This window comes from Alexandromys fortis, unplaced genomic scaffold (assembly GCF_014885135.2).
Source record: "Alexandromys fortis isolate MF-2015 unplaced genomic scaffold, M_Fortis_MF-2015_v1.1 scaffold_196, whole genome shotgun sequence".
In the NCBI taxonomy this organism is placed as follows: Eukaryota; Metazoa; Chordata; class Mammalia; order Rodentia; family Cricetidae; genus Alexandromys; species Alexandromys fortis.
Genome location: NW_026068078.1, coordinates 2,005,308 through 2,020,134, shown reverse-complemented (window position 1 = coordinate 2,020,134; position 14,827 = coordinate 2,005,308). Strand labels below are relative to the sequence as shown.

Below are 14,827 nucleotides of genomic sequence, written 5' to 3'. Positions count from 1 at the left end.
GCTTCATTTTTATATATAAACAAAATGCAGCGTAAGTGGGAAATGATGGTTTTCCTATCATCAGAATTTACCCTGGATTTTCAACTCTGGCTTCTATCCTGCCTTGGATGCAGAGCATTCTATGTCCAGCATATCTACATCTGGGTTTCTCAGGAGTCATGTTAGCTACTGAATAACTGTCACAGTAATGGATGCTTGTGTTTAAGTGACCCTTTTTAGTCACCTCAAAGGGAAGATGATGCCAAGGAGACACCATCAAGCACTTCCTCCCGGTGAAAGGTGAAAGTTACCCTCATACATATGGAGTGTGCAATAGGTTAGGATTAATGTACTTTCAAATAAAAGCTCAAAATTTTAGTTAACATTAGTTTTTGAGAACATAGCCACTAGTAAGCCATTTTGAAGAACTTTAAAGTAATTCATGTAACCTTGTTTTAAGGCCTTTAGATACCTTTCCTTATTTCCTTTTGTGTTAGGTTTTCTTATTTTCCTTTTTTGCTATCCCTAGGAGTCCTATAGCGTGGAAACACACACACACACACACACATACACACACACAGTATTACAGAGCTTGGTTGGTAGACAGCTCTTTCACTTTTTATTCATAGACTTTTCTTTCAAGGACCTGATCAGAGGCTGAGATTCATCATCATATATCAATTGGAACCCCTACTTGTAATGACAATAATAACAATATATCTTCTTTTGATGTAATGCTTTATGGGACTCCTTCACCCATCACGCATGGTGTTAAGGCTGAGTGCCCACACTGAAGAGAAGATGACTCTCTCTTTGTGTTGTAATTCATAAGAAGAAATCTGTAGTTCAGTAATTCAAACATAGTGAGATATAAACAATACTAAAGTCATTCCAGAAGAGATAAGAATGAATCCTTTTATTTATATAACAGCACATTTCCTGGTGTTCATCAAATAAGAGGACTTCTAGCCTTCTGTAGAATTTTGTTTCCTGGGTCTTTCTTGAAGTCTTTGAGGGCTCTCTTCTGTGCTTCCTGTGCACTATTTGCAGTGAAAACAGCTTCTGCCCCCACCAGGCCCTGCCATCATTGCCAAATGGTGTTTTCTGTTGATCATTACAACCAGTGTGATCTTTCACAGCCATGACATTGCCCATTTTATATATTATTGGTATTATGCTCTATTAGAAGGGGCTCCAAAATAATACTGATTTTTATCAATGCTTATTTATTTATTTATTTATTTTTGTTTTTCGAGACAGAATTTCCCTGTAGCTTTAGAGCATTTCTTCGAACTAGCTCTTGTAGACCAGGATGGCAGCTTGTTATAGATTAACAGTGTGTAAACAAGCAAGATATTCTTTTACTGGCAGGCTGCCTTTTGTAGTTATGAAGAAAGAACCAATCACTTTATTAATTATCTTGAAAGGCAATCTTATAAGGAATCTTAAAAGAATTACAAATGTAAACTTTTACACATGAAAAATAATCAGTTCTACTTTAAATCCTTAGAGTGCATACTCACTCATCAATAGTTTCTCATATTGAAATTAGGTTTACAGTACCAGACATGAGGACAGAAATGGGTATAAGGAATTAATCATCACTGTTGGTCATCAACCAATCCTAGAAAAAAATGCACATCAGCCAATGATAGTCGGGTTGCTTTGTTCTTATTCCCTTTCCTTAATGAGTTTCTCATCCAACTATGTGCTTTTCTAAAACTTTGTCTTCTCGGGTTTTTCACCTCAGCTATTTGACAAAAACATTGTAGTTATTTTCAAAGCCTTGTTTCAGCTGTGATGCACTCTGAAACTTGTGAACACATCTCTCAACATTAAGGTTAAAAGAATTTAAGCTAGCTGGGCTACTAAGACTCAATTGTTTTTCTTAATCATTGCCCTAAGTCACAGTCTATGTGGCTCCTCAATAGAAACTCATGTGTTCTGTGTGACACTCCCTTGTTTTTTTTTTTTTTTTTATCAACAAAACTATTTAAACTAGCATTATTATTATCAATTAGACAGCACAGTTTAGGAAGAAATCATCTTCATAATAATCAACAGGTAAAAGAATGCCCAGTAGAACAGGGTATTTCTATGAGATAAACACACAACGTTACAGGCAGTGGAGAATCTCTCCTTACCCATTCACACCGTGCCAGATACCAGAGAAATACAGCAGTGACAAACATATAAAGGCACAGCAGAACAAAAGACATTCTGCAGTCTGTGGTTCACCCATCAGAAATTTTCCTCCTGGTGGGCTGATACAACTTCAATTGACCTACTGTTCCTCTGATATGGCCACCAGCATGTCACTGAAAGCCTACCCCAGCATAGGTGACAGCTCATGAAACCTGGAGTGCTCTGCCAGCCTGAAGGCAGTTTAACAGGGTTGGAGAGTGTCTCAGGCAGCTCAGGTTATGTAAATTCTTTCAGGCAGTTCTGCTGGTCACAGTTTCTTCTAGATGGTTTGTTTCATCTCTGCCTATTCCAGGCAGCACAGCTTGTCTGAGTGTTTCTCAGCAATCCTGACTGCTCATATTCACTTGGAAAAGGAGGGACCCAGTGAGTCTGTTCAGTTTCAGTGACTTCCCAAAGCTATTGAGTTGTTTACTTCTTGAGCTTAATGAGCTTCCCTGCAGAACAGAATGTTAGAACATCCTGTTGTTTTCTTGCCTTTTCAGAAACATCCTGTGTCTTTACAAGCTTCCCCCTAAGAACCCCTGCCGTTTTATCTCTCCTTTAACACCCTGTGCCTTGACAAATTTTTCTCTCTCTAAGATGCAAAGTTTTAATCTCAGAGGAAACTGCCACACAACAGCTGGTGACTCCATTTTTCCACATTCAGCTCTTGTGTCCAGATGCAGTGGCTTCTTTTTGGATTCTGTCACAGCATTCCAAAGCCTTTGAATGTTGCTTCTCTCACCAGAAATCACTGACTATTCGTCACCAAAAATCCAACCATCATCACCAGCTTCTGCCTTTCAGAAATGTTAACAGAGGTCAGCTGCAGCTTTTCTCACATGCTGTGGGGCCTGGTGCATGTTCTGGAAACCCATTAAAGTGTGTGTGTGTGTGTCTTTTATACAACTCTTGAAGTCTAGGTGAGGATAGTCAATAGATAGGAGTTTGAACTGAAATTGTGCTTTGTGGTACTAGCATTTCTATTTGTTGCACTGATAATGTTTGTAATGATAAATGATAGTTTATTACAATGTGTTTAATAGTAAATCACCTAGAAAACTTGATACACTGTTTTATGTAGTTAAACTATGTTACAGGGATTTATTCAATATATAGTAATGGTTTTAGTAATTCAGTCTTATTTTAAACTATTTTATGGTCTGGAGAGATGGCTCAGGTCTTTGAGAAAACCAGGTTCAATTCCCAGTACTCATGTGGCAACTCACAGTCATCTATAAGTCTACTTTCAGCCCCAAGAGATTCATTGCCTTTTGTGGTTCCTCAGGAACTGCATGCATATGGTACACAGCCATGGATGCAGGCATAACAACAGATATATAAAACAAGACCCCCATAGTTAATAAAGACAGCTTTTCAGAGAAATCAACAAAAGTAATATAGAATTTATTGCCTACCTTCAGTTAAAACAATATTGTTAAAAAAATTTAAGTAGCTTGTTTCTTATAGGATTTATTTATTGCTAATTTATTTATTGAGTGTTTTGCCTGCTTGTATATATGTGCTTCACATTATTGAAGTCCCCACAGAGGCCATAAGAGAACTTTAGATTGCAGATGGTTGTGAGCTGCCATGCTGGTATGAGGGACTGAACCTAGGTCCCAGAGCAGTACTGCCCTTAATCACTGAGCCATCTCTCCTGACCTCTTAAATGATTTTACTAAGAAGACTATAGCACAACAAGAGAATAGAGCCTATGGAAGGGAATTCACTATTTTTACTGCATTATATTTTCTTGTTTTAGTTACTGAGAAAACCAGTGCTTTAACTTTTTGTAGTTCATGCTTAAGTTTGATATCTATTCTTATCAATGTTAAAAAATGTTGGTTGATTTTTTTTCCTGACATAATGTAATGTAATGGTGTGTCCTTTCCCTTTAAGAGACAAGGCTCCTCTCCCGTCCACCAAGGCAGGCTGATTTTTCAGCTTCCAGACTGAGTCCCCTCTCACTCTTGAAAAGGCAGCTTCTGTCTCTCCCCCTTCTCCATACTTCTCCTCTCTCTCTCTCTCTCTCTCTCTCTCTCTCTCTCTCTCTCTCTCTCTCTCTCTCTGTGTGTGTGTGTCTGCCTCTCTTTCTGCTCTTCCCCCTTCTCCTTTTTCCTTCCATAACCCACTAAATAAATATCCAACTTCACTCTGCACGGTGTGCCTATCCATCTGGGTCTCTCACCTGCCACATGGCTTCCTGCCTGGGACCCAGCTGCCTTCATGGCCTGCTGTGGTCTTGGGACCTGCTGCCTGTTGCTTGCCACCACTTGGGAACCTGCAGCATTTTACTTAAACCATTACAAACAATTTCTTTGGTATTAAACAAATGATCCTATCCTCATATATTAGCAGTATCATGAACTAGGATAGTATTTAATTTGTTATTACGTACTTATTATTCTTATAAAACTACATGAATATATTTTTAAATATTGTGTAATTAATTGCCTGAGGTCTCTTGGTTTTATTGTATTTTCTCAATCTGTTTAATTAACATATTATAAATATATATATTTTCCTTTTTCTAAATACTACATTCAACCTCTTTTCAGAGGTGGAACTGCTCTTCATTGTTCTGGAGGCATTAAATTGCCAATGTAGTACTAAGAGCAAAGTGCTCACCCTGGCTCAGTGTAGAGTAATATTAGAGGCAATTTTTGGAGAATCCTGGTTGACATATGAGACAGATGGGCAGTATTCAGCTTAAAGAGCCCTGGTTTTACTGGTGAAACTTCTTTGACTAAGGATATTCTTGCTATGTAATTAGACCTCAGTCAAATTTAACAATATTTTTCAATTTGCCTCATGCTCTTTTTCTTATTCTTTCTCAATTTTAGGATTATCCTAAATCGACTTTGAAATACAAAGGTGTGCATTTTGGCAATGCTACAGGAAGACAAGAATTGCTCAAACATTCAGGTCCTGGTCCTGGACAGTATGATATCATCCAGTAAGTAAAAATAAATAGCAGTTGGGCATGGTGCTACACACCTGTGATTCCTGCATGTGGGAGGCAGAGATAGGAGGATTGCTGCAAGTTCAATCCCAGAGTGGGTTACATAATGATTCTCAGGTCCTCCAGGATTACTTAGTAAAACCTTGGAGAGAGAGTAAAAGTGGAACAGACTTCTTAAACATCATTAATATAGTTGCTGACTGTAAAGTATTGTATTAGTTCAGATGAGGTTATCCTATTAAGAAAAAGGAAAATTAGCACAAAAAACTCTAAAGAGTATTATATTTTGGAATGATTTTTTTTTTGATTTTTGAGACAGGGTTTCTCTGTAGCTTTGGTTCCTGTCCTGGAACTAGCTCTTGTAGACCAGGCTGGCCTCGAACTCACAGAGATCCGCCTGCCTCTGCCTCCCCGAGTGCTGGGATTAAAGGCGTGCGCCACCACCGGCTTGGAATGATTCTTAAGAAAGCTATTGCCTTCTTATGAGCCAGATTTTATCAGTTGTTTTTTATACATTACGTCATTTAGTATTCACAAATCTCTTTGTTGTTACTATTATTTACATATTTTATTAGTAAAATCCAAGCATCAGAAAAGATTAAGTAACATGTTCAAGCTTATATGACTGTTTAAGTGCCAGAGCTAGACTTTAACTGAGACCTGTTTGAGCACACATCCCATGTACCCAATCAGTAAGATGTACTGTGCTATGTAAAATAGACAAAAGCTCCTCAATACCGTAAAGAAGGTGGGTCAGAATTCTGTATCCTTTGGCTTGTCTCCGTTCTCTGACCAGAACACTGGGAAGATCTTCTGAGCTAGTGAGACTCATGACCATGGCATTCTGTGATATAAGATTGAATGGCTGTGGTTGGTTTGGAAAGGAGCTGACACATAATTACCAGCAGGGGTTAGCTTTATTAGGAGAAAGGGTCCTGGACCATTATAATATCTTGAGATGAGAAATCATTTGGAAGGAAATTATGCTAAAACCGTTGTTAACAGGGCCTTCAAGACAAAGAGATGCTTCCCTTCAAAACCTGGAAGAGCATCATTAAAAGGAGTAGCTTAAAGTAGGAGTAAAAGAGAAAGCTGTCGTGGATAGGTAAGCATAGGGTAGCCAGAGAAGCCTTCTGAGAAACCCCTAGAACAAAGAAAATACCTGACTTTTAAATCCTTTTAGGGGTGCTGGGAAGTTTCACATCCTTTAATTAAGGCTGTGGTTAAGTCATAGCACAACAAGGCTGCTTAGCTGTGACTCAGGGGAAGCTGGGCTACTTCTGCTCCATATGGTTAGCTTTAGCTGTTTTTTTTTTTTTTAATTGTGTGTGTGTGTGTGTGTGTGTGTGTGTGTGTGTGTGTGAACCTCCTCTCTCCCCCATGTATATCAGAGAAGAACTTTCCAGTGTCTGTTCTCTCCTTCCGCTGTTAGTTCTTGTGACAAGTACTTTTACCCAATACTGAGTAGTGGTTTGCTCTTCTTTGTTTATTGGATACCAGCTTCTCTGCTGGCTCATTCCTCACAGCATGAGTTTTCTCCTGGGAATTTTCCCAGTGATTATTTTCTCTGTATCCAGACCCAGATACATCTGCATGCTAGCAGTGGGCATAGTTGGAAGCTTTGACTCTTGGCTATAGCTCATTTACTGAACAAATATTGAATCCTTGCTATCTTCCAGTATTGGACTTAATCATATAATAAGAATAGAGCTTGGCACTTCCTTTGAGGGATTTATACCCAGGTCATTATTCTTATTCTTTTACTCTCCTAATCTGAAAGGTATACCTTTGTATTTTATTCTTTTAGTAATTATGCTAGAAACATAACATGCACACTTACTTATGTAGTCTATGGTGGTTTAAAAGAAAATGGCAGCCAAAGGGAATGCCACTGCTACTTGTCGTATGTAGAATATTAGGAATTTTTGGTTTTGGTTACCTTTGATTATGTCAGTTCTTGCTATAATTCTCATATCCCCTTTTCCATTTGGAATAATTATTTGAACAATTTTATAACAGTGCTCTGAATTTTGATTCCTTCCTTTTCATGTGTGTTTGTATGTGCCTGTGCACTCGTCCCCATGCCGAGGTCAGAGGACAACAGCATGTGAGTCCCAGGGATTAAACTCAGCTTATCAGGCTTGAAAGCAAGTGCCTTTGTCCACTGAACCATCCTTGCAGCCCCAGTACTCCATGCTCCAGATTTTAAAAGATAAAAGCAACCATATGAAAATGCATTTTCATTAGAATGTGAGTGTATTGGCCCAACCTATTGATTTTATCAATGTCATCTAAAGCAGAAGCTGTTGCTGTAAAAAACTATCTTTGCTCATATAAATATTTTTTTTGTATTTAAAATTGAAAACTCTTAAATTCTTTCTGAATTTTCCAAAGGAAAAGGAAAGTGCATTATGAAAATATTAACATCAAGAAAGAGCAACAGGAAAATGAATGTATATTTGCCCCACGGCTTTATGAACAAATAATGTTGCAGGAGGAAAAAAAGGTGAGTTAAAAGGGATATATATCTGTTTTCCATATTTCTCATGTCACTGAGTCGTTGTCACCAGATTAAAGTTCTTTCAGGTATTCTGTGCCTAAAATGTAGCACTCAATGAGTGCCATAGAATTTGCTGCGGTACATGCCATGTGGTCTCTGTCTCTGCTTGGATAGTTTCTCATCAGGAACTCACTGTACCTGTTTTCTATTTCAATGGTAGACAATACTTTTTCTTCACAAATCTTCACACTGAACTAAACCTCCCTAACCTGTGTAACAGAGGGCCTGCTAGTTGAGGTTTCTGTCCTGCCCAGTTCCCACACCTGGTAAGCTCCAAAGAAAATTACACAGAGAGTCTACATTAGGTTGTAAACTGATTGGCTTATTAACTCAGGCTTCGTTTTAGCTCTTATAACATCTATTAACCCATTTTCCTTATCTATGTTAGCCATGGCTTGGTACCTTTCTCAGCGAGGTAGGTCACATCTTGTTTCTTCCTTGGTCTGAGCAGAACTGCAGGACTGAGCTTCCTTCTTCCCAGAATACTCCTGTTCTCATTGCCCCACCTCTACTTCCTGTCTAGATACTGGCCAGTCAGCATTTATTTAAAATATAATTGACAGAATATAGAACTATCCCACACCAAACCCGTGATGTCTTTTCCATCCTACTTTCTTTAGGAAGTTTAAGTGATTATGCAGTGTTGGGTTTTCTTAAAACCTTTTGGTGGCTTATGGATGTAACACAATTAATAAAAACCCAGAGACAGAAATTGGGGTTCAACCTGAAGGTCAGAAAAGCAAAACAGCCAGCCACTGGCTCTTACCTCAGTCTGAAATGGTGATCCTGCCTCCAGGAATCTTAGAATGAGACTGTGTCTGAGAGCTGTCTCCTCCCATCTTATATTTCTCCCTAGTGCTGGGATTAAGGTATGCATGAATATTGCCCGGTTTCTATGGCAAACTAGTATGGCTACTGGGATTAAGGGTATGTGTCACCACTGGCCGGACTGTAAAACTGATCAGTGCTGCTGTTTTACTCTCTGACCTTCAGGAAAGCTTATTTATTAAAATATAAATCTAATATCATTACATATGGAGGCTCCTTAGTTTTTGAATCTTGTTCTTATTCCTTTCTTGGTTTTTCGAGACAGGGTTTCTCTATAGCTCTGTCCTGGAACTAGCTCTTGTAGACTACGCTGGGCTTGGACTCACAGAGATCCACCCACTTCTGCCTCCCAGTGCAGGGATTAAAGGTGTATTCCACCAACTCCCTACCTTTTTTTTTTTTTTTAAAAAAATATGGTATTTAAAACTATGCGTAATATTCTGGGTGGGGTTTTAATTGTACAAAGCAAGATTGTCATCTCTTTTGTTCTGAATTGTGATATATTCACATAATGATGGGGAATCTCCTTCAGCCAATGGCTTTTGAGAGGCTGGACCAGGTTGGGTGTGGCCTTTGGTACCAAAGAGGTGCGTGCACACTCTCTGTTGCCTGAATGCTAGATTTGATTCCTGTTCTTTGTTCATGCAGAGGACTGTGATCTGTGAGTTTCCCTTAAATAAAGAACTTATTATAATTAATCCTGAGTTAGTGTGAGTTTAATTAATTTATTTCTAAACCCATTTAGATGTCCATCCCATTTTTAGATGTATATTTGAGTTTTTTTATTTGAAAATTATAGTGGACCAGGGCATCTACTGAATGATCAACTCTTCTGTATATGACAGGGAAGCTGTGGTTGCTAATCAAGACCTGAGAAGTGACACCGCCATTGACATGCCAGTGTAGATGGGGAAATATCAGAGAGCCCCCCCTAGATGAAGAGCTACAGGCAGTAAATGACTGGAGAGAGGGAGAATCAGTTTGTTCCAGGAATGAGCCCCTTGATAGGTGATCTGTCCCAAGAAGTCATCCCTAACATATATAAATATTAGCAACACTAAATGAACCCAGCAGGTTGTATTTATAACTGTGTATGTATGTATGTGTATATGTATATGTATATACGTAACAAAATAAAGAATAAGAGGCCATGAATGAGAAAGAGTGTGGGGGATACTAGAGTTGGAGTGATATAAAACAGTACAGTACATATATGAAATTTTCAACAAATGAAAAATAGTTTTAAAAATCTGAGTAAAAATTTCACTAGGTGGTGCCAAAGCTTTGGCTCTTTACTGGCATAGCATTCATCTCTACTTTTCATTAAAACAAATGTTTAAAAATTACTTGGGAAGATGTGGTAATTTGTCATGTATTCATCTGAGCAAATACTAGTTGTTAATTTTAGTTCCTTTATAAAATTTGCCCAGCAAAAAGAGCTTGTAGCTATGTATTTTGTAATTTCCTTTAAATTACAGTTGCAATCTGTATTTATACTTACTTATCTATATAAAGTAAACAATTTTTCAAACCTTTCGAAGGCTAACAGAATATGGCATTTGAAATGTTTTAAGAACCTAGGACTTTTCATGACAGTGACACACATCTGTTCCTGGCAGCACCAATCTGCTTCAAGAGGAAGATGGGCATTGAAGAGGCTTCTTATGCACTTTGTTAGCCATTTGGACAAGAAACTGCTCTTGCCTGGACTGCTTGCTGCTATGCTGTATGAACTGGACATGCAGGACCCACAGAAAAATGACTGCTGAACTTGCCTAAAGAAGGTGAGACAGGGCCCCAGAGTCATGCTGTAAGAAGCAACACCACCTTCTCGTCTTCACCATCCTCTGGGAAGCTGCGAAGCAGCAGCTATGCGTGAGTGCATCTCCATCCACATTGGCCTCGCCACGGTAAATACATGGCTTGCTGCCTGCTGTACTGTGGTGATATGGTGTCCAGATCAGCAATGCCTGCTGGGAACTCTACTGCCTGGAACATGGCATCCAAGTAACAAGACCATTGCGGGAGGAGATGCCTCCTTCAACACCTTCTTCAGTGAGACAGGCGCTGGCAAGCATGTGTCCCGGACAGTTTTCGTAGTCCTGGAACCCATAGTTTTTGATGAAGTTCTCACTGGTACCTACCACCAGCTCTTTCACCCTGAGCAGCTCATCACAGGCAATGAAGATGCTGCAATAACAGTGCCTGTGGCCACTACACCATTGACAAGGAGATCATTGACCTTATCTTGGACAGAGTTCGCAAACTGGCTGACCAATGCACAGAGCTTCAGAGCTTCTTGGGTTTCCACAGCTTTGGTGGGTGAACTGGCTCTGGGTTCACTTCCCTGCTGATAGAGCGGCTCTCTGTTGATTATGGAAAGAAGTCCAAGCTGGAGTTCTCCATCTACCCAGGCCCCAGGTTTCCACTGCTGTGGTTGAGCCTTACAATTCCATCCTTACTAACCACACCACCCTGGAACACTCTGATTGTGCCTTCATGGTAGACAATGAGGCCATCTATGACATCTGTCGTAGAAACCTTGATATTGAGCGCCCACTTACACTAACCTAAATAAGTTGATAGGTCAAATTGTGTCTTCCATCACTGCTTCCCTCAGATTTGATGGAGGCCTAAATGTTGACCTGACAGAATCCCAGACCAACTTGGTGCCCTACCCTCGCATCCACTTCCGTCTGGCCACATATGCCCCTGTCATCTCTGCTGAGAAAGCCTACCATGAGCCCTAAAGGCTCAAGGCACATTGCAGCAAGTGGAGTGGAAAGATTCTAAAGGCCATAGGAATGAGATGATTGCTGTGAAATGGTGTCCTGTAGACATGACAGGAAAGTTGTGCCCATGAAATATGAACTGTATGGTTTCCCACACAATACCTGCATAATGACCACATCAGCTTACATACCAGCGTGGATGGAAAATTTCACTAGGTCCCACCCCAAGATGAAGAGCTACATGTGGTCAGTTACTGTAGAGGGAGAAAGAATCCATTTTTTCTAGGGATAAGTCCCCTGAGAGGTTTCCCAATTCTAAGTGGTCAGCCATAAACACATGTACCTTTGGGCAACCCTGATGGGAGTCAGTCAATTTTGTATGTGCTTACGTAGATATGCAACAAATTTTACAAAGTAAAATGATCATCTTTTTTTTTTAAAATATTTATTTATTATGTATACAGCATTCCTTCCATGTATGTCTACAGGCCAGAAGAGGGCACCAGACCCCATTACAGATGGTTGTGAGCCACCATATGGTTGCTGGGAATTGAACTCAGGACCTTTGGAAGAACAGTCAGTGCTCTTAACCTCTGAGCCATCTCTCCAGGCCTAAAATGATCATCTTTGTATTTCTTAGACACTGACCTGTATCTCATTAGTTGTTCTCAATAAGTAAACCTTGTTTCTGAATAGAATGAAACAATTTTAAAGAAGCTAGAAATATTCAATAATATTTTAAAAGCAGCATTTGGAAAGATTTGTGTTGACAATAAAATTATATGTAACTATTCATAAATAGTTTTATGATGGACAAATATTTCATGTTGTGTATTACAAATATATGTTGCTCTATCATAATGTGGAGTTGGTGACTCATGAGTCAATCAATCAGTGGAGAAATGTAGGAGGGAGTAAGTCCTCAAAAGTGCTATCAAGTCTGTCGGAGAGGAGTGAGTATAGTCTGTAGTAGTAGAAATTTTCAGGCCTGACAGACAAGTCCTAGCACTAGGTGTGTAAGGGAAATGAGAGCAGTGTCTTGGAAAGATGAATGAATACCGCAAGAGTCATCTTTGCTTTTCCAACTGAACCTTCCAGGTGATCCATCAGTCAGGAGAGGTAAGCAGTGGCCGCTAGGTGGGTCATTAACACTCTGCAGCCTGTGTGCCCAGGGTGACCCACATCTGTCTTCATTAGAAGTTTGCTCCCTGCCAGAAGTGAACAGATGGGTCATTATTGCCAACGCTGCCCTCTGGGCCAGCCTGGAGGACATGCAAAGTCATCTCTTCCACACAAGCCACATTTACCTGTTTTGATGTGGTGAAAACACTTTAAGAGAAACCTTGTCAAAAAAAAAAAAAAAAGGAAATAATGAGAATTAAGATACTGTCACCAGAATTCTTATATAGATTCACATTTGTAAATAATTTATAGAAAATATTGTTTTAGGGAGAATGGAAATTATTTTCGTGTCTAGTAAAATATAACTTGTGGATATCTGAAAAGGCTAGATTATGCTTAAATTATACATAAGGTGTGAGTAGTTGTATATTTTATTCAGTTATCTTATTTTAATGGTATTGGCTGAATAGAGGCCTAATATCTAATTAGCATGATTACATTTGATGGCACATCTGTTTCAAGATACTGTACTTTTCTGCATTTGCCTTCACTAATCTACAGGACTTCAGACAGGATTATGCCTCATAAGGTGCTAAGACTCCACATTTAAGATATTGCAAGCTTGGCATCTATATATAAAAGAATGTGATTTAAAGAAATGAATGCTCATTCTTGAAATATTAAAATATGCACATATAGCTTTGAATTCTATCTTTAAAAGACTTTTGGTCAGTGATATCAAACACTTTTTATTTTCCTTTGATTTTTTTGAGACATGGATTCCCTTTGTAGCTTTTGTTTTTGGCTCCTGCCTTGGAACTTGCTCTGTAGACCAGCCTGGCCTCGAACTCTCAGGCCTGTCTCTGCCTTCTGAGTGCTGGGATTAAAGGTGTGCCCTACCACTGCCTGGCAAGAGCAAGCACTTTGCAAGAATGTTGTGTCCAGCATAAGCACTGGGGTGTGAGCAACCAGGCTCGGGTGCTGCCCATTTGTGTGTTCTTGCTGGCTTCCTGTGACTCCTCAGACAAGCTTCTGTCCACTATTCACCAGGGCTGTGGGTGCACGTATGTACTTAAAACTCTACGTTCATGAAAATACCTTATTAAACGCTTAGTCTTCACATGATGTTGTGAGCAGGACCTCAACTCAATTATTTGTTTTGAAACTTGGAGGCTAGTGTCCTGGATATCTGGAGTACAAGTTCTAGGAACCCTTTTTTCCCTTTTAAAGAAAACTAGCTTTGTATTTATTTACTTTTTTCATGTAATTTTCCAAGAGAAACATACTGTGAGGACTTTCAAGTTGTAATAGTAACAACACCAAAGTGTATAATTTTTTTTTATAATATTAAGCAAATGTATTTTCATCTTCAGAAATTTATTTATTGTAATTGTCAATTTGCATTGCAGTTGGGAAGGAAAGTGAAAGATTTTGTCTTTTTTTAATAAATTATTTTTTCATCTATTTTACACACCAGCTGCAGCTTCCCCTCCCTCCTCTTCTTCTGTCTGTCCTCCACCCCCACTCCTTCCACTCCTCCTCCCTCTCCATTCAGAAAGGAGCAGCACTCCTATGGGTATCAACAAAACCAGTCACATCAAATTGAGACAGAAATAAGCTCCTCCCCCTGAATAAGGCTGGGTGTGGCAACCCAGCATAGGGACTAGGTTCCCAAAAGCTAACTCAAGGGCCAGGGGACAGGTCCTGGTCTCACTGCTAGGGGCCCCACAAACAGACCAAGCTATACAACTGTCACACATATTCAGAAGGGCTAGGTTGGTTCCATGCTGATTCCCTAGCTGTGGGTCCAGAGTCCATGAGCACCCAGAAGCTTGGGTCGTCTGTCTCTCGGGGTTATTCCTGTCATGACCTTGATACCCCCGGCTTGTACACTCCTCCCTCTCTTCTACAGGACTCCTGGAGGTCAGCCCAGTAGTTCTTTATATCTACTTCCATTAGTTACTGGATGAAGGCTCTCTGATGACAACTAGGGTAGTCACCAACCTGATGGTCAGTTCAGACACCCTCTCCATTATTGCTGGGAGTCTTAGCCGGGGTCATCCTTGTGGATTCTGGGGAGTCCCTTTGGCACCAGTTTTCTCTCTAACCCTAAAATGCCACCACTTTCATTGCTCTCCCCTCCATCCAACCAGCAACCTGCCTAACCCAATCCCTTTTATTTTCATCATCCCTTCCCCCATTTACCCAGGAGATCTCTTCTATTTCCCCTTCCCAGGGAAATTTTCATGCTTCTCTCTTTGGGCCCTCCTAGTTACCTAGCTTCCCTGGGCCTGCGGATTGTAGCCTGGTTGTCCTTTACAGCTAAAATCCACTTATGAATGAGTACATACCATGTTTGTCTTTCTGGATCTGGGCTACCTCACTCAGAAGTAAAAGACTTTAAGGCTCATGTTTGAGAATACATTCAAATTCTGTGTCTTAAGGTTGAGTAGTTTT

The 14,827-nt window shown here is 39.8% G+C and overlaps 1 protein-coding gene and 1 pseudogene across 1 annotated transcript in view; both read left to right on the top strand.

Moving 5' to 3' along the window:
• The window catches only part of Stpg2 (sperm tail PG-rich repeat containing 2), a 1,012,587-nt gene that overhangs the window by 16,137 nt on the left and 981,623 nt on the right, over nt 1-14,827 (top strand). The window contains exons 5-6 of the mRNA XM_050121746.1: nt 5,010-5,122; nt 7,523-7,634. Coding sequence (XP_049977703.1) covers nt 5,010-5,122; nt 7,523-7,634 — 225 coding nt within the window. The remainder of the gene's footprint in view (nt 1-5,009; nt 5,123-7,522; nt 7,635-14,827) is intronic.
• LOC126488337 (tubulin alpha-1A chain-like) lies at nt 10,210-11,884 on the top strand (annotated as a pseudogene).